General features: G+C 43.5%; 2 protein-coding genes and 1 long non-coding RNA gene across 5 annotated transcripts in view; 1 reads left to right on the top strand and 2 right to left on the bottom strand.

Moving 5' to 3' along the window:
* The window catches only part of LOC110495794 (cysteine/serine-rich nuclear protein 3), a 32,271-nt gene extending 18,625 nt beyond the window's left edge, over window positions 1-13,646 (bottom strand). For both annotated transcript variants that reach the window (XM_021571226.3, XM_021571231.3), the window contains exons 1-2: window positions 13,375-13,646; window positions 12,423-12,472 (exon numbers count right to left, since the gene is read on the bottom strand). The gene's annotated coding sequence lies outside the window, so the exon portion shown is untranslated. The remainder of the gene's footprint in view (window positions 1-12,422; window positions 12,473-13,374) is intronic.
* A 923-nt stretch (window positions 13,647-14,569) lies between these two features.
* LOC149975461 (uncharacterized) overlaps window positions 14,570-25,490 on the bottom strand; it is a 31,004-nt gene continuing 20,083 nt past the window's right edge. The window contains exon 3 of the long non-coding RNA XR_016488366.1: window positions 14,570-15,644. This is a non-coding gene — a long non-coding RNA (uncharacterized LOC149975461). The remainder of the gene's footprint in view (window positions 15,645-25,490) is intronic.
* LOC110495793 (uncharacterized) overlaps window positions 17,323-25,490 on the top strand; it is a 62,201-nt gene continuing 54,033 nt past the window's right edge. The window contains exons 1-2 of one of the 2 annotated variants that reach the window (XM_021571223.3): window positions 17,323-17,645; window positions 18,080-18,379. In XM_021571223.3, the coding sequence (XP_021426898.3) occupies window positions 18,149-18,379 (231 nt within the window). In that variant the 5' untranslated portion in view covers window positions 17,323-17,645; window positions 18,080-18,148. Of the gene's footprint in view, window positions 17,646-17,918; window positions 18,380-25,490 lie in introns of both variants that reach the window. The other variant, XM_021571222.3, reaches the window with a different exon arrangement.

The raw sequence follows: 25,490 nt of genomic DNA, 5'->3' as shown, positions 1-25,490 counted from the left end.
ACGTCAGCACTATGAAAACTACCAAATGGCGTATGAAGCCGGAAGTATTTGAATTTGAAGCATGCCATATTGCTAAATGGGTCTGAATGGCACAAAGAAATTGCTAAGGATCATGGTGAAAGTGGCCGTAACTAGCAAAAGATCAAGGTTGATGTAGTCGTTTTCATCCTGCCTGAGATAGTCAACCGGGAGCTTCCACGTATCCTGCCTGACCGTGATTGGTCTGTGTCAGCACGTGACCCCTGTGTGACGACAAATGTAGCAGTCAGAATGGATCACTATTGGTCATAATAAACTAAACGGCCTTGAAATCAAATCAAAGCAAATGTATTTATAGCCCTTTTTACATCAGCAGATGTCACAAAGTGCATATTCAGAAACCCAGCCTGAATCCCCAAAGAGCAGGCAATGCGAATGTCTTATGGGCACAGAGGACTCTGGCAACGGCTGATGTAGTACCCTGTAGTACCCCGTTTGCTGTATCAAAATGTGGGGCACTGTCGTCACAGAAATGTTTTTAGTGGAGCGGTGCAGCTGCTCGGGGGCTACTTCCCCATCGGAGGAGCATGCCAGACCCGCTCTCTACTCCCGCCAACTCCAGGAATTGAAAATAAGAGTAGGGTTGCCATAGCGCTTTGGGGAACACTAGTAAACTTCATTCACCGGAAGTTATGCATGCTAGCTGACATTAGCCAGGAGGCTCTTTAGCCTAAACTCGACTAGCTAGCCTCTTTGACCGTGGCATGGTTCATTTACAATAACCAAGCGACTTAACGCTATGTATACTAAACAAGAGAGCTCCCCCAGCAACTCCACCGTGGGGAGGCAGGAATAGCTAGTAGTAGCTAGCTCGCCTCTGCAAGTTAGCTAATCTGGCTAGCACGCTATGCAGCGCTTGTTCGCTAACCTGGTCTCGAAAGTGTACGTCGGACCGGATCACTGAGGTGGGAACCGGACCCTTCTGGGAAGAGAGGCAAGTGGTGCTTAACCCTGGCACACACAGGCGGCGGGATACCCACAGAACCTGGTCACCCTCTCTCTTCCGAGTAGCCTCCCGTAACCGGCGACAGTGCGCACCCAAACCATCAGCCGAGGTACAGGCACCCGGGAGAGGAAGTCACTATCGGAAACACCAAGCCCCCTGAAGAATGCTACACGATTGTCGAGAGAACCTGTGCCACGGATTAGTAGGGGAACAGTGCCAGCCATCCCCTAGTCTCGTACACAAACAGATTCAAGTGAGGGCAGCCTGAGCACGCACCGAGCCGCGACATACAAGACAACTAACATGAGTATATTTTAATTAATTGGGGCATGCGAATCCAAGCCTAGCCTTCGTCGTTTCGGTCGCGTAATCCAGCTTATTTATTGCTATAGCCAGGCCAAGCAATTTGAAGAATAACTAATTGTTTGTGATTAAGGAAACGTATGAGAACCATACAAACTTCAGCACATAACATCCAGGGGGTGAGCACTCTCTACCACTACGGGACAGTTGAGATGGCACAACGTAAGACAGTCTCGTGTTCCAATTGTGTTGTTGCCAGGGTGCGACTCCCCATAGTGTGTTGTACCCAAGTTGACTGACTGAAAGGAACACGCATCAAGGAACACACACACATGTAATCACCTGCAATCTGTGTGCACACACACATGTAATCCCCTGCACTCTGCGTGCACACACACATGTAATCCCCTGCACTGTGCGTGCACACACATGTAATCCCCTGCACACACACAGGACTCATAGAGGGATGCTTTAGACATAATACACAGATGTTGCAGTGGCAGCCCTGTCCCCCCCCCCCCCCTTCCCATCCCCACTCGACATACAGTACAGGACATCTTGCTGTTATACTGTGTTCAACATTGTTGCATCTTGCCTAGCCATCTTGTTTCAAGAGGACCACAATGGAAATAAGTCCCAGATGTTATTGTGTGTTATCCTCCATGATTTTACTCATGTGCAAGTATGGCTTCTCAAGTTTCATGTGTGCTTGTTTTGTAAAAAATGTTGAATGAATAAACTCAACTAAAATTCAAACACAACTCCCCACAGTGACAGTATGGGGAGATGGTGGTGGTGGGAACTGGGTAAGGGTAACCGTGGCTATATCCAAGCATCATGTACTAACTTCCTACACTTCATTTCAGTCATGTATTCTCATTCCCATCCTCAGAATCCGTACACCCTGCAGTGGTTGCCATGACAACAGTGTCATCGTATACATGTATCTTATTAAGAGAAATGTTTAATTCAGACAGTTGTCGCCTGATATATAGACATTGTGGATACTATGTGCAAAACAATAACACTTAAAACTGTGGATTACTGTCCACACAAATCACAATATCATTATAAATGCCTCCTTACTGATGGCCACACAACAGGACCTGAGGCTGCGAGCTTCTCCCTCTGTGAACTGGTACCGGATGACATCATGCACCAGAACAGAACAGAACACAGGAGCAGACTACCCTGCAATGGCAGTGAGAGAATAGGTGTAGGGAGCCACCCCTTCCCTCCCTCCCTCACTCTCGCTAACCACCTCTCTTTCCCTCTCTCTCTCACTCGCTAACCACCTCTCTCTCTCTCTCTCTCTCTCTCTCTCTCTCTCTCTCTCTCTCTCTCTCTCTCTCTCTCTCTCTCTCTCTCTCTCTCTCTCTCTCTCTCTCTCTCTCTCTCTCTCTCTCTCTCTCTCTCTCTCTCTCTCTCTCTCTCTCTCTCTCTCTCTCTCTAACCACCTCTCTCTCTCTCTAACCACCTCTCTCTCTCTCGCTAACCACCTCTCTCTCTCTCGCTAACCACCACTCATTCTCTCTCTCTCTCTCTCTCTCTCTCTCTCTCTCTCCAAGAAGAACAGTAAGCTGTGCAGCAGGATATACACTGGGAACACAACGCTGCATAAGCTCCCTCCACACCAGATGCTACAGATAGTGTCCTTGTGCTGGATCCCATTCGTGAGTTTCCCCCCCAAAAATGTAAAAGTACCAAAGGCGAGGAACTACTACCACCACACTTCAATAATGTATATTACCACTAACTGACCTGTGTCGTATCGTATCGCCTTGCAAACTCCAGGAATTCTCTAAAGCATCCCCACAGTATTCACGACATAAAAGTCCACATTGACAGGGCTCCCAGAAGAACAGACCTTGCTGCTACCCTCTTACGCTATTGTTTAGCACCCAGGAGTCTGTCTAGCATTCACAATCTTTCTCTCTCTACCCCCTCTCTGCCTCTCCCTCTGGTGTTGCTTGCTGTCAGCTTTCTCAGCCAGCTTCTCTCTCCTCTCTAGCTCTCTCTCTCTTTTTCTCTCTCTTTCTATTTGTATATCTCTTTTGCTCACCCTCTGTTCCTCTGGCTCTCCCTCGCACTCTCTCCCTTTCCACACAAAGACTCGTTAGCTTGTGCTGGGTGAAGTGCTGAAGCCTGACTGAGGTAGAGGAGGAGGTCCTTGGAGATCACGTAAAGAGAGAGGATAGAATGAAAGAAGAAGAGGAGAGAGAGAGATGGGAGAGAGAGGGGGGGGGTTGTACTCAGACAATTGACAAAATAGCAAAAAGGGCAAGGAGACAGATCTGCAATATTAAATCTCCCTTTTATAATCCCAAACCCTCCACTGCCCCCTGTATAACAGACAGACACAACAACTCTGTGTCACTTTACAGGCTCAGGTTGCCACAAATAGCATGGAGATGAGTGACAAAGCTTAGTGGGAAGCACCGATGCCAGCCCCTGTCCTGACCCTGTCCGCAGACACTGTCTCGATGATGAATACGGGCCAACTGTCAACTCAACTTAACTCACTGTCCTAAAATACCCTCCTGCATCTCCCCTCTTCCTCTCTCTCTACTTCCCCTTTCCTCTCTACTCCTCCTCCTCCATTCATGTTTGGATTCATTGGGTTTGATGGTGTGTGTGTCACACAGCAGAGAGGAGACCTGACTCACTCACTGCAGTGAGACTGGTTGAATTAGCGCTAGGCTAGCTAGCTAGCCTCCATTCAACCTCCAGGCAGGGAGGTTGAGAAAGGAAACCCTCTCTAGATTCAAGAATGACGTCACAGAGAGAGTCAGTTAAATGGGATTTCTAAAAGTACGGACCCTAATGTCATCTGGCGCTGAAGAAGCCTATTGCCACAGACACGCACACACACGCACGCACGCACAGAAGCAGGCAATCAACAATGTCTCCTCTTCCTATCCATCCACACACAGAAATGTGCTCTTTCTTTCAGTTTGAGTATAAAATGATGCTGGATTGACAGAATTTAGAGAGTGAGAAAGAAGTGGACAAAGACTAAGAGAAAAATCTAAAATTAGACTAGGCGCCATCGAACAAATCACGAAACAATGACTCCATGCCATTCATATGTTCTGCCATTATATTCCAAATAGACATGAGTCATGAGCAATACCAGGCAGAGAGCTGTATCTCCCTTATTCAGAGAGCTGTATCTCCCTTAATCAGAGAGCTGTATCTCCCTTAATCAGAGAGCTGTATCTCCCTTAATCGAAGAGCTGTATCCCCTTTAATCAGAGAGCTGTATCTCCCTTATTCAGAGAGCTGTATCTCCCTTATTCAGAGAGCTGTATCTCCCTTATTCAGAGAGCTGTATCTCCCTTAATCAGAGAGCTGTATCTCCCTTAATCAGAGAGCTGTATCTCCCTTAATCAGAGTGCTGTATCTCCCTTATTCAGAGCGCTGTATCTCCCTTATTCAGAGCGCTGTATCTCCCTTATTCAGAGAGCTGTATCTCCCTTAAATCAGAGAGCTGCATCCCCTTTAATCAGAGAGCTGTATCTCCCTTATTCAGAGAGCTGTATCTCCCTTATTCAGAGAGCTGTATCTCCCTTAATCAGAGAGCTGTATCTCCCTTAATCAGAGCGCTGTATCTCCCTTATTCAGAGCGCTGTATCTCCCTTATTCAGAGAGCTGCATCCCCTTTAATCAGAGAGCTGTATCTCCCTTATTCAGAGAGCTGTATCTCCCTTATTCAGAGAGCTGTATCTCCCTTAATCAGAGAGCTGTATCTCCCTTAAATCAGAGAGCTCTTCAGAGTCACTATGGTCTTGTAATGTTGCCATGGGTGAAAATAACAAGAGAAACATCTGCTTTAAGATGGAAGGTGACAGAAAGGTGTTACAACATCAGTACCTCTAGGACTATTCTGTGTGTGTGTGTGTGTATTAGAGGTCGACCGATTATGATTTTTCAACGCCGATACCGATACCGATTATTGGAGGACCAAAAAAGTCGATACCAATTAATCGGCCGATTTTTATTTATTTATTTGTAATAATGACAATTACAACAATACTGAATGAACACTTATTTTAACTTAATATAATACATCAATAAAATCAATTTAGCCTCAAGTAAATAATGAAACATGTTCAATTTGGTTTAAATAATGCAAAAACAAAGTGTTGGAGAAGAAAGTAAAAGTGCAAAATGTGCTATGTAAGAAAGCTAACGTTTAAGTTCCTTGCTCAGAACATGAGAACATATGAAAGCTGGTGGTTCCTTTTAACATGAGTCTTCAATATTACCAGGTAAGAAGTTTTAGGTTGTAGTTATAGGACTATTTCCCTCTATACCATTTGTATTTTATTAACCTTTGACTATTGGATGTTCTTATAGGCACTTTAGTATTGCCAGTGTAACAGTATAGCAACACAATGACAACAGCCACCATCGAAGCAGCATTACCCATGCAGAGCAAGGGAAACAACCACTGCAAGGCTCAGAGCGAGTGACGTTTGAAACGCTATTAGCGCGCGCTAACTAGCTAGCCATTTCACTTCGGTTACACCAGCCTCATCTCGGGAGTTGATAGGCTTGAAGTCATTAACAGCGCAATGCTTGACGGACAACGAAGAGCTGCTGGCAAAACCCACGAAAGTGCTGTTTGAATGAATGTTTACGCGCCTGCTTCTGCCTACCACCACTCAGTCAGATACTTAGATACTTGTATGCTTGTATGCTCAGTCAGATTATATGCAACGCAGGACACGCTAGATAATATCTAGTAATATCGTCAACCACGTGTAGTTAACTAGTGATTACGATTGATTGTTTTTTATAAGATAAGTTTAATGCTAGCTAGCAACTTACCTTGGCTTACTGCATTCGCGTAACAGGCAGTCTCCTTGTGGAGTGCAACGAGAGAGAGGCAGGTCGTTATTGCATTGGACTAGTTAACTGTACGGCTGCAAGATTGTATCCCCCGAGCTGACAAGGTGAAAATCTGTTGTTCTGCCCCTGAACAAGGCAATTAACCCACTGTTCCTAGGCCATCATTGAAAATAAGAATGTGTTCTTAACTGACTTGCCTAGTTAAATAAAGGTATAAAAAAATATATACTTTTTTTTTTTAACTCTCTGAACCACCCATACCGGATCCGGGATAATTGTCATCAGCAACGCTGAATAGCATAGCGCCACAGTCAAATAATATTACTAGAAAATATTCATATTCATGAAATCACAAGTGCAATATTGCAAAACAGAGCTTAGCCTTTTGTTAATCCACCTGTCGTCTCAGATTTTGAAATTATACTTTACAGCGAAAGCAATACAAGCGTTTGTGTAAATTTATCGATCGCTCGACAAAACAATAAGTACACTTAGCATCAGGTAACTTGGTCACGAAAATCAAAAAGCAATCAAATGAATCGTTTACCTTTGATGATCTTCGGATGTTTTCACTCACGAGACTCCCAGTTAGACAGCAAATGTTCCTTTTTTTCCATAAAGATATTTTTTATATCCAAATACCTCCGTTAGTTTGGTGCGTTATGCCCAGGAATCCACCGGAAAGAGCAGTCACGACAACGCAGACAAAAATTCCAAATTATATCCATAATGTCCACAGAAACACGTCAGACGTTTTTTATAATCAATCTTCAGGGTGTTTTTTAAATATCTATTCGATAATATAATCAACCGGGACAGTTGGCTTTTCACTAGGACCGGGAGTAACAATGGCCGCCTTTCTCTTTTGCGCACAACTCACTCTGAGATCCCCCACCTATCCACTTACGCAATGTGGTCGTTCACGCTCATTCATGAGCTATTTGCAAAGTTGATCTACGGACACTTGTCTCATGAGCTAACACGTCACTGGAAATCAATTCAGTCTCTATAAAACATTAAGCAAATGCACTCTAATGAGAGGTATACCATGTATTTATTTCCCACTGACTGAATAAACAGTAGCCTTTACCACTGCACAAAATATGACCTAGCTGTTGGAAGCACGATAAGAGGAGATAGTGGAGACGTCCAATTACTACTGTATGTGTCCTAGAGCGAGTTAGTGAGCCCTTTTCCGTTGCTCTCTTCGCCCTCTCTTCTCCTAGTGACTGGTGAAACTAATTGTGCTGCATTTAAAAATCGGCCACTGATTTCTCTCCCAGCCACTGCTCTCTCTTTCTCTCCTCTCTCTCACCCACACTCCCGCTTTCTGTCTATTTCTCTCTCTCTTTCTCGTTTCAACTTCTCTCTCCCTTTCCCTCTCTTTCTATCTGTTTCTCTCTCTCTCTCATATATATATATATATATATATATATATATATATATATATATATGTATGTTTCTCTCTCTGTTTCTCTGTCTCTGTTTCTCTCTTTCTACATCTGTTTCTCTCTCCCTCTATCTGATTCTCTCCCTCTGTTTCTCTCTATATATTTGTTTCTCTCTCCCTCTATCTGTTTCTCTTTATATCTGTTTCTCTCTCTATTTCTGTTTCTCTCTATATACACTGCTCAAAAAAATAAAGGGAACACTTAAACAACACAATGTAACTCCAAGTCAATCACACTTCTGTGAAATCAAACGGTCCACTTAGGAAGCAACACTGATTGACAATACATTTCACATGCTGTTGTGCAAATGGAATAGACAACAGGTGGAAATTATAGGCATTTAGCAAGACACCCCCAATAAAGGAGTGGTTCTGCAGGTGGTGACCACAGACCACTTCTCAGTTCCTATGCTTCCTGGCTGATGTTTTGGTCACTTTTGAATGCTGGTGGTGCTTTCACTCTAGTGGTAGCATGAGACGGAGTCTATAACCCACACAAGTGGCTCAGGTAGTGCAGCTCATCCAGGATGGCACATCAATGCAAGCTGTGGCAAGAAGGTTTGCTGTGTCTGTCAGCGTAGTGTCCAGAGCATGGAGGCGCTACCAGAAAACAGGCCAGTACATCAGGAGACGTGGGGGAGGCCGTAGGAGGGCAACAACCCAGCAGCAGGATCGCTACCTCCGCCTTTGTGCAAGGAGGAGCACTGCCAGAGCCCTGCAAAATGACCTCCAGCAGGCCACAAATGTGCATGTGTCTGCTCAAACGGTCAGAAACAGACTCCATGAGGGTGGTATGAGGGTCCGACGTCCACAGGTGGGGGTTGTGCTTACAGCCCAACACCGTGCAGGACGTTTGGCATTTGCCAGAGAACACCAAGATTGGCAAATTCGCCACTGGCGCCCTGTGCTCTTCACAGATGAAAGCAGGTTCACACTGAGCACATGTGACAGACGTGACAGTCTGGAGACGCCGTGGAGAACGTTCTGCTGCCTGCAACATCCTCCAGCATGACCGGTTTGGTGGTGGGTCAGTCATGGTGTGGGGTGGCATTCCATGGGCTCGCCAGAGGTAACCTGACTGCCATTAGGCACCGAGATGAGATCCTCAGAGCCCTTGTGAGACCATATGCTGGTGTGGTTGGCCCTGGGTTCCTCCTACTGCAAGAAAATGCTAGACCTCATGTGGCTGGAGTGTGTCAGCAGTTCCTGCAAGAGGAAGGGATTGATGCTATGGACTGGCCCGCCCGTTCCCCAGACCTGAATCCAATTGAGCACATCTGGGACATCATGTCTCGCTCCATCCACCAACGCCACGTTGCACCACAGACTGTCCAGGAGTTGGCGGATGCTTTAGTCCAGGTCTGGGAGGAGATCCCTCAGGAGACCATCCGCCACCTCATCAGGAGCATGCCCAGGCATTGTAGGGAGGTCATACAGGCACATGGAGGCAACACACACTACTGAGCCTCATTTTGAATTGTTTTAAGGACATTACATCAAAGTTGGATCAGCCTGTAGTGTGGTTTTCCACTTTAATTTTGAGTGTGACTCCAAATCCAGACCTCCATGGGTTGATCAATTTGATTTCCATTGATAATTTTTGTGTGATTTTGTTGTCAGCACATTCAACTATGTAAAGAAAAAAGTATTTAATAAGAATATTTCATTCATTCAGATCTAGGATGTGTTATTTTAGTGTTCCCTTTATTTTTTTGAGCAGTGTATATCTGATTTTCTCTCTATATCTGTTTCTCTCTGTATATCTGTTTCTCTATATATCTGTTTCTCTCTCTATCAACATCCACATCTCTCTCTCTGTTTCTCTCTCTCTATATATATATATATGTTCTCTCTCTCTCTATATATACAGTATACAGTGCCTTGCGAAAGTATTCGGCCCCCTTGAACTTTGCGACCTTTTGCCACATTTCAGGCTTCAAACATAAAGATATAAAACTGTATTTTTTTGTGAAGAATCAACAACAAGTGGGACACAATCATGAAGTGGAACGACATTTATTGGATATTTCAAACTTTTTAACAAATCAAAAACTGAAAAATTGGGCGTGCAAAATTATTCAGCCCCTTTACTTTCAGTGCAGCAAACTCTCTCCAGAAGTTCAGTGAGGATCTCTGAATGATCCAATGTTGACCTAAATGACTAATGATGATAAAAACAATCCACCTGTGTGTAATCAAGTCTCCGTATAAATGCACCTGCACTGTGATAGTCTCAGAGGTCCGTTAAAAGCGCAGAGAGCATCATGAAGCACAAGGAACACACCAGGCAGGTCCGAGATACTGTTGTGAAGAAGTTTAAAGCCGGATTTGGATACAAAAAGATTTCCCAAGCTTTAAACATCCCAAGGAGCACTGTGCAAGCAATAATATTGAAATGGAAGGAGTATCAGACCACTGCAAATCTACCAAGACCTGGCCGTCCCTCTAAACTTTCAGCTCATACAAGGAAAAGACTGATCAGAGATGCAGCCAAGAGGCCCATGATCACTCTGGATGAACTGCAGAGATCTACACTTGAGGTGGGAGACTCTGTCCATAGGACAACAATCAGTCGTATATTGCACAAATCTGGCCTTTATGTAAGAGTGGCAAGAAGAAAGCCATTTCTTAAAGATATCCATAAAAAGTGTAGTTTAAAGTTTGCCACAAGCCACCTGGGAGACACACCAAACATGTGGAAGAAGGTGCTCTGGTCAGATGAAACCAAAATTGAACTTTTTGGCAATAATGCAAAACGTTATGTTTGGCGTAAAAGCAACACAGCTCACACCATCCCCACTGTCAAACATGGTGGTGGCAGCACCACTTCATGATTGTGTCCTACTTGTTGTTGATTCTTCACAAAAAAATACAGTTTTATATCTTTATGTTTGAAGCCTGAAATGTGGCAAAAGGTCGCAAAGTTCAAGGGGGCCGAATACTTTCGCAAGGCACTGATATATATATATATGTTCCCTATCTATTTCTCTGTCAACATTCCTCTCTCTCTTTTCTGTGTTTCTCTCTCTCTTTCTCTCTCAACATCCCCCTCTATCTCTCTCTCTCTTTCGCTCCCTCTTTATCCATATATATTTCTTGCTCTCTCCCTTGCTCTTTCTCTCTCTCATATCCTCTCTCTCCAATCAAACGTGGAGCAAGGAGATGCAGAGTAATTATCTAGATGAAAGTGGAAGCTGAGCGGTGCTGTGTATCTCCTGTCTGCGTTCTGTTTTCAAGTTTATTTCATGGAAAGTCCCCAGACAGAAGCCTTAAAGATGTGTGAGCATGGTTGGCTATGATTGGAGAATAAGTTTACTAAACCTGCAAATAAAACACATGGTTTGCTAGGTCATAATATATATATTTTTTATAATACTAAATAATCCCAAATAATGACCATCTCTTACAAGTAATGAACATGTGAAATGAATGAATCACACTTTCAGCGGACCTCAGCACCCTGGTTAATTCCTAGATGTTACCTTTTGTAAGCGGCTTGTCCTCTCCTAGGGGGTGAACAGCAATATGCTGCTGGAGACTGAGTGAACATTCCAATCAGCTGCCATGGCAACCAGCCATGAAGAGGAGGGGGGAGTGAGGAGAGGGGGTTGGAGGCGAGGGGAGAGCACTATGCTGAAGCATGAGTTGGACAGGGAAGTATACCACATCTCACAAAGAACTGTTATGTATGCTAGCCAGGAGAGGAGAGGACTATAGATACAGTATACAGTGTGGCTGCACACAATTAGGGATGCACCGTTATGACATTTTTGGCCGATACAGATCCAATATTTTCCTTGCCAAAGAAACAAATACCGATACCGAGAACCGATATTTAACATTTTAGCAGACTTTTAAGCATTCTAGTACAGTTAAATAGTTGAAACAAAGTGACTTAAATGCTTTGAAAGAAATCTTGGTTCAAATTAAAATGCAGTTAATCATTTTAGGTTTAACTGCTTGAAAAAAATGACTGTCTCAATCAAGGCGGTCATAAACTGCTATAAATGGCACAACTTAAACTCTTCAAATGTGCTGAACTGACTCGACTAGTAAAATGAGAGCAAATTTACAACACAACACATTCTACATGTAAACTACAGTATAGACTATCATATTATTACTATGCATTATGAAGCATTCATTGGAAGTGTAACTAGGATACTATTTTTAACAGACAATGATGCAACCTCTCTCTCTCTCTCTCTCTCTCTCTCTCCCCCTCGCTATGAAATTGTAACAATTTATCCTTCACCTTAATAATATACAGTCAAAGCCTGATGAAAACATGGCATGACCTCTAGTAATATAGTTTACGCATTGGGAATTGCTTGATGATGGATTTGATAGACAGATGTTGACAGCCGGAGAATCAGGGTGACCTTTACAGAGTGTGTGTGTGTGTGTGTGTGTGTGTACCGGACAAGCACTCCCTCAAAGCTGGCCAACACACGCAGTGTGGAGATGCATAAACAAATGCCTGTTTCTGTCTTTGTGTGTATGTGTCTGTCTTGGTATTGTATTGTGTAATAACACCCCATACTTCTCCAGCTCTATTTTCTCTCCCCTGCTATCTCCTGCAGAGATAATAACCATGGGGTGGTGGACAAAGAGAGGCTCTACCCTGATATATCAAGTATCATTCAGCCTGCACGGGCACTTAGCTGCCCCACTCACTACATGATGACTTCTCCCATCAGGAACCTTTTAGGAAACGCCACAGACATCTAACAGGGCTGCTAGTTGGACAGACCTTATACGGAATTTATGTTTAAAATCAGTCTATACAAACTGAAATAACAATGATTGGACAAGTTAAAGCCAACCTACCTTAGATGCTGAGAGATCAAGTTAGGTTGTTGGCATGAGAAGTTGCTGGCCTGTAAGGAAATGCACACAGGTGAGGACTGATGAGCTAATGTATTCTTATTTGACATTGGCTGAAATATAGCGAGACACAATTCACTGATAGCGTGGATTGGGTTCTCATAGAAACTACTCATGCAGTGAGACAAAGCTTATAGTGAGAGTTTGGCTCGGGGAAGTGGAAAGCAGGTGTTGCTGCCCCCCACCCCACCCCCTCCCCCCTCTCTTTCTCCCCCTTCTCTTCTGGTGATGAATAATTGGTTCCCAGGGGACTCAGGAGTGGGGCACTACACACACAGATGCCCTTTCTCAACAGACTGACTGGGGCTGTAGCCTCCTCTCTGCAGCACTGAAGTGTGTGTGTGTGTGTGTGTGTGTGTGTGTGTGTGTGTGTGTGTGTGTGTGTTTACAAAAGCATAGATTGTTTTATGACAAGACATGCAAATACAGTTTAATCAATCTGTTACAACGAGAATAAGTTCAACAGAAAAGGTTAAACTATGATGTCATTAATTATACATGTTTTGGGGGTACTAGCATATAAACTACAGCTTATATAAAACCAATGTCAAATCGTTCTAATAAATAAACACAGTGGTGAAACCTATTGAGTGAAAACGTAATGTAGTTATGCCTGTGACAAAGCAAGAAAACCTGAAGGCTATGAGGCCTCTATCACAAACCACTTATCCTACAACAAAATGTACAATTATATTCTATAACACTGTATATTTGCATAATATGTGCATTGTTAGTGTAACATCTCTCAAATCATGCACTCACTCAGCTTGTTTAAGGTTCAGACAGTGAAAAAGCACAGTAATGCGCGCAGGGTATCGCGGTATACAGTGCAATATAGGATTTGAAAAGGCTAGCGGGAAAGACCAATACAGAGGTATCAAAAACAGTAACTTACCAATCATGTTGTCAAACCATCACGAAAAAACGGGCAACTGTATAAGATGACGTCCCGTATTGGCTAAAATAAACGAATGAGTAGCCTAAATGACAACTGTTAAATGAAAGGCTAATTATCAATGCAGCTGAAACGATATTTGCGCACCATTCACACAAAAGCATAACAGAGTGACATGGTGCTGTAATTGATTTATGTCGTAAATGAATTAGTAGGTTTTGCAGCACGACGGACGCGTGGAGGATTCTTCGGCTGCGCGCGCTGACAATGGTGGAGAGAAAGGAGTTGACACGAGCCCTACAGGCAACGTGACTAATGTTAGCCAATCATTCCCAGGTGAATTAAATTATACGTAGACTACCAAAGTGTCCGCTACTCTAGCAAATAATTCTACGTGTTTTTGCAACATTGTAACCTTATCTTTGAAAACATAAAACAATATTTTTGCCAACTCCAACAAAACATAATTGTGGTCGTTGGTCTTCAGTTATAAGAAGCTGTGTTTTGTGTGCGTGTGCGTGTGTGTGTGTGTGTGCGGCTCAGCTCTGGATTTGTTGCGGTGGAAATGTTTTGCTGCCATCCAGTGGAAAGCTTGGCTAGAGTGTTTAAATACTTAATGTATTGTTTTATGTATTGAGCTGTCAAGAATAAGTATTATATTTGAATGTCGAAGTACAGAAACACCCTGCCAGGATGTGTCCACAAATTGTTATAGTTGTATAATAACTAATATATATAGTATATTCTGTATGATTACCATTTGATATTTCATTGAATCTGTTTAATTCAAATGTTGGATTTGGGTATAGCACACCGTGTATTTGAATAGATTACTTAATAGCAACTACTTGGGGACATTTGCAGCATTGGCCTAAAAATCGTATTATCAATGGGTACAGGGTACTGGAGAGCGTGATATTAGAGCCAGGAGACAGTAGAGGGCGCTCACAGCCCACATACTGCACTGGGTCCGTTCTGTTCTATTTCCATTCTCTGTGGTTTTACAGATGTATTTGATCACTCTTCTGTTGCTGATAATTTTCCTGCACGGTAGGAAATGCAAACTTGTAGTGTGATAGAGTTTTTAAAAAGCTTCTAAATGATGTAATTTCCACTTTGAAATGTCAAACTTGATTTACCCCAATGAAAACATTTATCAACCCCAACAAAAATATGAATTCATTGTAAATTCAAATCAAATCAAATCAAATTTATTTATATAGCCCTTCGTACATCAGCTGATATCTCAAAGTGCTGTACAGAAACCCAGCCTAAAACCCCAAACAGCAAGCAATGCAGGTGTAGAAGCACGGTGGCTAGGAAAAACTCCCTAGAAAGGCCAAAACCTAGGAAGAAACCTAGAGAGGAACCAGGCTATGTGGGGTGGCCAGTCCTCTTCTGGCTGTGCCGGGTGGAGATTATAACAAAACATGGTCAAGATGTTCAAATGTTCATAAATGACCAACATGGTCGAATAATAATAAGGCAGAATAGTTGAAACTGGAGCAGCAGCACAGTCAGGTGGACTGGGGACAGCAAGGAGTCATCATGTTAGGTATTCCTGGGGCATGGTCCTAGGGCTCAGGTCCTCCGAGAGAGAGAAAGAGAGAAGGAGAGAATTAGAGAACGCACACTTAGATTCACACAGGACACCAAAATAGGACAGGAGAAGTACTCCAGATATAACAAACTGACCCTAGCCCCCCGACACAATTCACATAATAATAATTCAAATGTCCTGTCCTGCTGTAGCAAACCGGCTCAAATTAATACCCTACATCTGTATGAATGCAGTCTACATGCACAAAAGTAACTAATGTTGATTGTCTTGCACATTCATCATCTTCAATATGTTTTTGTCACTGAAAGTCTTGCTTAGTGCATGAGAAACATAGGATCTATGAGACCCTTATCCCCTGTTGACTCTAGCTGCATTGTAATGAGAGCTAAATGAGACAGAGTCACTTTTTCCAGCAGCAGCAGCAGTAGAGAGAGAGAGAGAGAGGTGGCTGAGAAACGTCCAGATACCATCTGGGTTTGTGTTTAAAGAACGGCCTGGTCTGGGCGGAGTACCAAGACAAACAAGCTAACTATGGCCTAAAGCGTAAGATAAGTTGAATAGCTCTTTGCTTGTAGCCCAGTCGTCCCCCTCCAAAAACTTCAAGATGAAGCTTTCCCTCACTAAAATGTTGAACTCTCACCTGTCTATGTTGCAATCTGTCTCTTCGGTCTGGTTTCTGGGAAGTCCCTCGTTAAACTATTCCATCCGGCTGTCAAGAGAACATGACCAAAGATTGGGATAAGCAGTGTAACGGTTGGGGGAAAAAATCTCCAATAACAGTTAATGCATGGCTCTTTTGGTCAAGCATTGTTAGAAGTTAAATTAAATGGATTTTTGTTTAAAGATGTATAGTCAATTTAAAAAAAAAGGTCAATACACTGTTTAACAATTATAAATAACAACTATAAACAAACACAACTAAATCATATAAAAGGAAATGTTTGATAATGTCACGTGATATCCAAAGCATTGAGTGCCATGTGCATCTCTGTTGCAGCTGTCGAACTACTTGAACACCCTACTATTCACTAGATAGAGTGTCCCTTCTCTCACCTGCCGTATCGGCGACGTGTGAAAACCAAGCTCTGAAGCAAACCTCGGTAACTGGAGTATGTGAGACAGAGATCTGATACTGAATGACTATGTGTGACTAGAAAGCCATGAATGGCTCATACCTACCCACATAATGCATGCAACAATTCTCCATCTGCTGGGAAAAGCCCATCTTAATCTAATGAAAGCTTAGAAAGAAGAGCTTTTATTTGGATACAAAATAAACAATACAGTGTTTTTTTCATTTTTTTATGGAGAACTTCTCTGTAGAGAAATACACCCCCACCCTACTTTTTGCATTCCATGATAACAAATGATATTCCTACTTGTCATGACATGGCTGGTATGTAGATGTTGAGTCATGTCTTTGTATTTGAAGGGTTTTCCATGGGAATGAAGAGGACTTTTAGGACTGGAGAGTGTGAGGCCCATTTTTGAAAACTTCTGATCCGCTTTGAGTGGGAGAGGGCAGTGTGTGTGTGTGCGTACGCATGTGCACGTGTTTGTGTGAGCGTTGTAACTCCTGTAAGAGGAGTGTGCCAGGCGGATACAGGATCCATCTGAAAGTGACACACTTTGGCCTCCACTAAATAATGCATGTGCCGCAAGGTTCAAATGTAGCTGCATACTACATGTACATCCCCACGGTTCTGTCAGATGCATCTGTCATGGCCTCACACTCATTACGTTGATCTGATCTCTAGCTCAATCTGTATCCCCCTCTTCATTCCCTGAGCTGAACGACATCTTGGGATTTGACTATTTTCTAATAACATTGGCCCGAATCAACTACTTCTATTGGAAGTCATTTGCTATAATAATTTGCTATGCTAAAAATAGCCTAATATTTATTTCAAATGCATGGGAGTGTGTTTGAGTCAGTGTATTTGAGTATTTTCCAATACTTTAAAACACATTCCGATATTCAACTATTCAACTACTACCTGAGACGGTTGCCAAGGTACTCTTTGAAATCCTTGTCTTAAAAAAGTGCTTTTGACAGACCTGAGAGGACCACAGAGTTGACTTGGCGGATTTCACAATCTATGCATAAGTAATTCATTTCATTTCACATGGTTGACGATTCAGTGCTTCAAACTCATTCAGAAAACCCAGCAAAACCTTACAGTACAGTGAGCATATCCTCACACTGCACAAAGTCCCCACACTGAAAGGCCCTTGTCTTGACACAACAACAAAAAACATTCAACGCAAAGCAAAGATACCATTACTGTTACAGGGGGACAAAGTAAAACAGTAGAACAGTTGTGCTCCAATGGTGTAAGTAGAGGGGAAAAAATGTGTTTAAACCGTCAAAACAAACCTTTAGCCGTGCCCAGTGCAGTTACACCCTCCCAAGGAGAGGAAGGGCACCTAGTGTTAAAGAAATGAACAATAAAACAACCGTCACACTGGTGGCCGGGGTGGGAGGTTAATTGTGACCGAGCTTCCTTGATTTGTTCAGGAATAATAGGATTGGAGCCAGACAAGGACAGGGCTGGGGTTGGGCGGTGTGAAGTTGGTGACGTTGTCAACCCGGGGTCTCAACTGTTTCCTGTCAGCCTGGCCTGGGTGGTACTGACAGAGGGAGGGAGAAAGGAGTCGGTTCAGTCTAAACTGGGTTCTGGAGTTCCTTGCCTCAGGATTAAGCTGAAAGGTAGGCTATGATACTTCTATTAGTGTAATATTACATTTATAAAGTAGTCTGTCTGTCTGTCTGTCTGTCTGTCTGTCTGTCTGTCTGTCTGTCTGTCTCTCTCTCTCTCTGTGTGTCTCCCTTTGTCTCCCTCTGTCTCTCTCTCTTTAAAGTGAATATTTATTTCTCATAGCTATGTAGCTGACGTTACTGTGAGCTGCGTCCAAGAGCCAAAACAGTGTGTCACTGGGAAAAATATTTTCCTCTCTCCTCTTCTTCTCTCCTCCTCTGAAGGCCAGCCTCTCTGTGCCGTCTATCAGCCTGGTGTGTCTAGAGCAGTCACAGGGTCCGAACAGAGCAGTGGAAGGCACAGGAGCCCCATCTACTCCTCTTTCTCTCACTCACAATACTCCCTCTTTTTCTCTCTCTTCCTTTCTCCCCCCTTTACCTCCCAGTCTTACAGTAGACTTCCCCTGTACACTCCTGCCCAGAGGAAAGAACAGGGGGATACGGTTTCCACAACAATGGAAATTCAATCAGGAAATGGAGAGGAGTTGGAGGTGGTGAGTGGCGAGTCAATAGTGACCCCGGGGTCCGTTTCCTCCTCGCCATATCTCTCTGGCCCTCAGGCAGACGGCACGGACGACCAAGTACTCCGGGAGGACCTCCAGGCTGCCAAGACCATTGAGAGATTTGACATCCCTCTGAGTAGCTTGAAGAGGATGTTTGAGAAGCCCCCAGGAGCAACAAACACCGTAAGCAAACTTCTTTTTTAATTATGCAGTACAGCTTTATGTGAATTGAATGTTTTAGCCAAACAGTGCCCAAACTTATTGTGGCCCAAAGTGCTCTGTCCATGGACTGTTTGGGAGGGAACCAACTGATGGGCAATCATGTGCTACATTTACTGTGAGAAACTGAATAAAACTTTTGTGGAAAGTTCAAAAAGTAAGTTGAGTGAAGTAGGTTCATTGGAGATTTTGTCACAGTTGTAATGTATCCGTCTCTAGTGTCTGAACGACGGTGAGCAGAGTATCCGTGTAGATAGAGGGAGGTCCGGTGACCAATGGCGTCACACTTTAAAAAAAACATCAGCTCTGCTGCCCGTTTTTGTGTTCTTGTTGTGTCTCTCACTTAATTCCATAAATACGCCTATTCCAGTTTCAGGGTGGCTATGTGGGATCCTGTGAAAGACGTCCGTGTGATCACTGACCAATAGAAAACCCCTGGTGCAGCACCTGGTTGCAGTATTTTGGCCCCTCTTTTTATTGCATCTGGTTTTTACACAGTTAGAAAATGCTCTGTTTAGGAAGATTGATGGTTTAAATGTCAAGATAGAACAAGATGACCAGGGATAGAAAGCATGTTTCAAAGAGCAGTGGATACTACGGTCTATGGGTTAGGAGTATTGTTACAAAGAGCAGTGGATACTACGGTCTAGGGGTTAGGAGTATTGTTACAAAGAGCAGTGGATACCACGGTGTAGGGGTTAGGAGTATTGTTACAAAGAGCAGTGGATACCACGGTCTAGGGGTTAGGAGTATTGTTACAAAGAGCAGTGGATACCACGGTCTAGGGGTTAGGAGTATTGTTACAAAGAGCAGTGGATACCACGGTCTAGGGGTTAGGAGTATTGTTACAAAGAGCAGTGGATACCACGGTCTAGGGGTTAGGAGTATTGTTACAAAGAGCAGTGGATACCACGGTCTAGGGGTTAGGAGTATTGTTACAAAGAGCAGTGGATACCACGGTCTAGGGGTTAGGAGTATTGTTACAAAGAGCAGTGGATACCACGGTCTAGGGGTTAGGAGTATTGTTACAAAGAGCAGTGGATACCACGGTCTAGGGGTTAGGAGTATTGTTACAAAGAGCAGTGGATACCACGGTCTAGGGGTTAGGAGTATTGTTACAAAGAGCAGTGGATACCACGGTGTAGGGGTTAGGAGTATTGTTACAAAGAGCAGTGGATACCACGGTCTAGGGGTTAGGAGTATTGTTACAAAGAGCAGTGGATACCACGGTCTAGGGGTTAGGAGTATTGTTACAAAGAGCAGTGGATACCACGGTCTAGGGGTTAGGAGTATTGTTACAAAGAGCAGTGGATACCACGGTCTAGGGGTTAGGAGTATTGTTACAAAGAGCAGTGGATACCACGGTCTAGGGGTTAGGAGTATTGTTACAAAGAGCAGTGGATACCACGGTCTAGGGGTTAGGAGTATTGTTACAAAGAGCAGTGGATACCACGGTCTAGGGGTTAGGAGTATTGTTACAAAGAGCAGTGGATACCACGGTGTAGGGGTTAGGAGTATTGTTACAAAGAGCAGTGGATACCACGGTCTAGGGGTTAGGAGTATTGTTACAAAGAGCAGTGGATACCACGGTCTAGGGGTTAGGAGTATTGTTACAAAGAGCAGTGGATACCACGGTGTAGGGGTTAGGAGTATTGTTACAAAGAGCAGTGGATACCACGGTCTAGGGGTTAGGAGTATTGTTACAAAGAGCAGTGGATACCACGGTCTAGGGGTTAGGAGTATTGTTACAAAGAGCAGTGGATACCACGGTCTAGGGGTTAGGAGTATTGTTACAAAGAGCAGTGGATACCACGGTCTAGGGGTTAGGAGTATTGTTACAAAGAGCAGTGGATACCACGGTCTAGGGGTTAGGAGTATTGTTACAAAGAGCAGTGGATACCACGGTCTAGGGGTTAGGAGTATTGTTACAAAGAGCAGTGGATACCACGGTCTAGGGGTTAGGAGTATTGTTACAAAGAGCAGTGGATACCACGGTCTAGGGGTTAGGAGTATTGTTACAAAGAGCAGTGGATACCACGGTCTAGGGGTTAGGAGTATTGTTACAAAGAGCAGTGGATACCACGGTGTAGGGGTTAGGAGTATTGTTACAAAGAGCAGTGGATACCACGGTCTAGGGGTTAGGAGTATTGTTACAAAGAGCAGTGGATACCACGGTCTAGGGGTTAGGAGTATTGTTACAAAGAGCAGTGGATACCACGGTCTAGGGGTTAGGAGTATTGTTACAAAGAGCAGTGGATACCACGGTCTAGGGGTTAGGAGATTTGTTACAAAGAGCAGTGGATACCACGGTCTAGGGGTTAGGAGATTTGTTACAAAGAGCAATGGATACTACGGTCTAGGGTTTAGGAGATTTGTTACAAAGAGCTGTGGATATCAGTGCACAGTCTAGGGTTTAGGAGATGTGTTACAAAGAGCTGTGGATATCAGTACACAGTCTAGGGTTTAGGAGATTTGTTACAAAGAGCTGTGGATATCAGTGCACAGTCTAGGGTTTAGGAGATTTGTTGCAAAGAGCTGTGGATATCAGTGCACAGTCTAGGGTTTAGGAGATTTGTTACAAAGAGCTGTGGATATCAGTGCACAGTCTAGGGTTTAGGATATTTGTTACAAAGAGCTGTGGATATCAGTGCACAGTCTAGGGTTTAGGAGATTTGTTACAAAGAGCTGTGGATATCAGTGCACAGTCTAGGGTTTAGGAGATTTGTTACAAAGAGCTGTGGATATCAGTGCACAGTCTAGGGTTTAGGAGATTTGTTGCAAAGAGCTGTGGATATCAGTGCACAGTCTAGGGTTTAGGAGATTTGTTACAAAGAGAAAGACATGAACAGGAATGACGATGCTCTGATACTTGGAGCGTCTTCTCTCTAGACAAATAGTGTTTTAGAAAATATACAGAAAAGCCAGACAAATATGATTCAGCCTTTGGCAAAGGGTTTACCCAACGTTTTTTGACTCTGGTACAAGTGCTTACGTCAGTTTTTTCTCTCTCGCTGAAGTCGAAGTGCGATTGTTTCACCGCCTGGTTTTCCATCACATTACAGCTGGCTGCTCTCAGAGGAAAATCTAAGACACTTGGAAGCAAAGTGGGTCATTTTTGGGGAAAGCATCCCACTGCCAAGTGTCTACCGTGGAGTAACGAATGGTCCATCTGACCTAGTTATTCTCTTAGTTGCTTTTAACACCGTCATGATGTCCAACCATATTCTTCTCAAATATGGCCATGATGTGCTCGTGATGCTAAAGATCCACCGCAGATTCTATTGGTTTAATCAAAACTAGAATAGTATCACAATATCCTTAAGTGAATCTATAAGGTGCCAGCAAAAGGGAAAGAAATGAGTGAACTCTCCCCATTAGCTGCACCGAGAAATCTGTATTGATCCCTGGTCCATCCTCCTGTCTATGGCGTTTGGCGTAAACACACAGCTGATGTTTCTCAGCCCCCGGCCATGTTATTACTGTCCTCTTGAGAGTTGTAAACGGAACGTAATCATGCTGTAAACAAAGGACATGGCCATGGCTCAGTGTCAACCACCTGAAGGCAGCTTTAGTTATTTATAAAGTAGATCAATACACCGACGGAGTTTATTGGTTTATTCGGATCCCCTTTAGCTTTTGCCGAAGCAGCAGCTACTCTTCCTGGAGTCCACACAAAACACAAAACCTGACCAGTAACAAAGCACTGATACACTGAGAGACAAGAAGAGTCACACAGATGGAGAATACAACGACACACAAGCAATACAACTAAAGACTAATGTGTGTGTAGGTCGTGTGTGCTAGAGTGTGTCTGTGCGTGCACGTGTCCTTATTTAGCCACGGGACGTTGTTTCCTACACTTTTTTTAAGGTCATTTTTGCTGTTCGCTTGAGTAATTGAAGATGGAAGGGAGCTCCGTGCGATCATGGCTCTGTATGATACTGTGTGTCGTCGTGATTTCGTTTTGGACTTGAGGGAATGCGAAGAGACCCCTGGTGGCATGTCTTGTGAGGTATGTATGGCTGTCTGTGCTGAATGTTATTGGATTATGAGAGACAATCTGGAATTTTCTTTACAGTAATACTTCTCATGAAAACAAGAAGAGAAGCAGTTCATCACCCTTTATACACAACTCCAGTTGAGTTTTTTATATATTTTTTACCAAATACAATGCTTTTAGTTTTATATGTATTTAAGACCAGTGTGTTATCAATCTACTGACTAACTTCTTACTTACCAATTCAGTGAGCTCACTGGCTTTGATTGCTTAGTTGTGGGACTCATAGTAGCTCTGACTAGTCCATAACTAGGTTCTGGATTTGTTCCTGACCATATGGCCTTAACTGGGTCCCAAAGTTGTTCATAATTAGCTCATGGTCAGGGAAAAACTCTGAGCTCTACTCATAAGAAACATACAGTAGTCCCAGCTCTGTAGGTTTTAGAGGTCTTGAGGCGGCAGCACAGCTGCAGTATGGTGTCTCTCTAGCCTGCCGACTGTGGGCTGAAACCTGTTGGTGGCACATGCTCTCTGTGCAGTGCAGTGCCATGCACAGACGACGGGGCTTATTCCACACGGTGTTATTTAAGGCCTATTCCTGGGGTTTTATGGTTAAGCTGTATTTTAAAAATAACCCTGTAATTGGTATGTCGGCTGTGGCTGACAGCGCGGGAGTGGAGGGCCTTTAGGTACTGCCAGCCTGCCTCAGATCGGATGGGAGTGCAGGCAGAGTGGAGACGTGGATCTATAGAGAGCTGGATCATGCCTGTCGTAGTCAGAGTTCTGGACTGGGTCCTGCTGTCTGTCTGTCTGTCTGTCTTCTTATGTGGATCTGTGGGTTCTGGTGTTGCTTCAGATCACAAAGAGGAAGGTGAAGTCAGCTAAAGTGATTAAAGGCCAGCTGAGAAGCTTCATTCTTAGTAGTTTAACCACAAGAGCAGAAGTGTAAAAAACGAAATAATTGTTGTTTTCCTGAGGGGGTTGTTGTTTTTCTTAGGAGGTTGTTTTTTTGTGAGGGTTTATATCTTTACTGTTCTTTAAGAAACCAGAGTGAGAGAGAGAGAGAGAGAGAGAGAGAGAGAGAGAGAGAGAGAGAGAGAGAGAGAGAGAGAGAGAGGGGAAATGAGAGGAGATGAGGTGGGAAGGAAGAGGAGGTTGTGTTTGGGGAGAGGAGAATGACTAAAGATGTGAAAGGAAATGTGAGAAGTTTCTCAGATGACTGTACTGTAGTTTGCTGCGACCACAACACTGAACCACTGATGCCAAAGGTCCAAAAGATGCAATCTTTCACAGACATTCTTTGGCTCAGAATAACTGGCCATGTCTCAAATACACAGTAAAAACTTCATCTGGTACTGAGTGAAATGTAGTATTTTAGGGAAAGTTAAGCCTTGTTAAGTATATTTAGACTAGTGTGGCGAGACAGAGTGGAACGAAGCCATAATAAACCAAACACATCCTGATAAGAACAGAGTTTGGCTATTCCCCAATGGACCTTGTCCTATTATACATTTAGGATACATTTGCTTCTAACACAGTTTGCTTCAACGATGAATTATTTTATTCCCTTGACATGAGCTGACTGACATTCATGATGAGACTGATATGATGTAGGTTAGGCTAAGAGGCTAACTTTCATTTCCCATTTGTGTCATTTAGCAGATGCTCTTACCCAGAGCAACTTACAAGAGCAATTAGGGTTAAGTGCCTTGCTCAAGGGCACATTGACAGATTTTTCACTCAGTCAGCTCGAGGATTTGAACCAGCAACTTTTCGGTTACTGGCCCAATGCTCTTAACCGCATAGGCTACCTGCCGCCCCCGATCCCCATACAATGGTGGTTTATCTACTGTACCGTTGTGATATACTAACGCTGAATTGCTTTCTATAGGGATCCAATATGGTGACTCTCAATCCTTCTTCTATTTCATCATTCAAGTCAAGGAAAGAGAGATAAAGACTTACTTTTACTCTATGACGCCCATTTGGAATACATCCTTCATTTTGCGCGACCGAAATTTGTAAAGAAACCGATCTTTCTGTCATTATGTTGAATCTTAATTAGTGAGGACACAGATACTTGTCACTGTCTAATTCTTCCTTTGAATCATACATAACCTGACCCTTCTGTTTCACTTTTGATTCTTAGTGAATGTTAATCCGATTTGCCGTTTCCTTTCAATTTCCTCTGCAGAAGATTTCATTCTCGTTTGTCATTTTCGTTCTGTGTGCCCGTGGTGTTGAAGTGCTTTTTTGTTCCCCCAAATCAGATTCATTCTGTCCCTTTTGGGGCAAGGTGACCTGAGAAACAATAAAGCAGAATGTTAATAATTGATTAATACCCCTTTCAAACACTTAATTAATAAAGGAGACCTTTGAATGAAGCACAATAATCTGACTGTTCATTTGTCTCTGTTTCACTCTGGTTTCGAATAACATTCTCAGCCACACAGTATTCGCAGGCAACGGGAAGGTCACCTTCTTCTCTCTGATTTAGTCGTCTAACAAAAGCCCGTGTCAGTTCGACACAGAGCCCGTGTTCACAGATCACAGAAAGAAAAGGTTTGCAGCTCACTATAAAACATGACTCTGTCTCTAGCCTTATCTGTAGGGTTGCGATGCATATTTAATAAAACGTCAGCTTTGGTGGGATATTTTATTATTGATACAGTGGAATGCCTGGGATGTCATTGAGAGGTTAGACATAACAATGGAGGATGGATCATTGCCGGGTGGTCTTATAAGTAGCGCCATAACTTCACTGATTCCACTGTAGAGAAGGACAGGTTATGCTTCCACTATCCACAGATGTGGAGTGATGCAATAGTTTATGTTCAGAGCGAAGAGCTCCTTTTTTGCTCGAGTGGACTAGCTGACTAGCCGACCCCCTTCTGCTTATGTTTACGTGGTCTGTCTGACCCTGGTTGTGTAACACTCATGCGCACGCCCGCACACACACATGCACACACTTACATGCACACGGGTTCCCTGTACTGGTTGACAGTGGAATAAGATGTCGTTACCAGTCCCAACCAGTGGGGGGCAAACAAATGTCTGGGAGACACACCAATTAGTCAT

Source organism: Oncorhynchus mykiss, chromosome 18 (assembly GCF_057628025.1).
Source record: "Oncorhynchus mykiss isolate SJ-2025 chromosome 18, ASM5762802v1, whole genome shotgun sequence".
In the NCBI taxonomy this organism is placed as follows: Eukaryota; Metazoa; Chordata; class Actinopteri; order Salmoniformes; family Salmonidae; genus Oncorhynchus; species Oncorhynchus mykiss.
The sequence above is the reverse complement of the archived record's forward strand: the minus strand, read 5'-3'. Positions and strand labels throughout refer to the sequence as shown.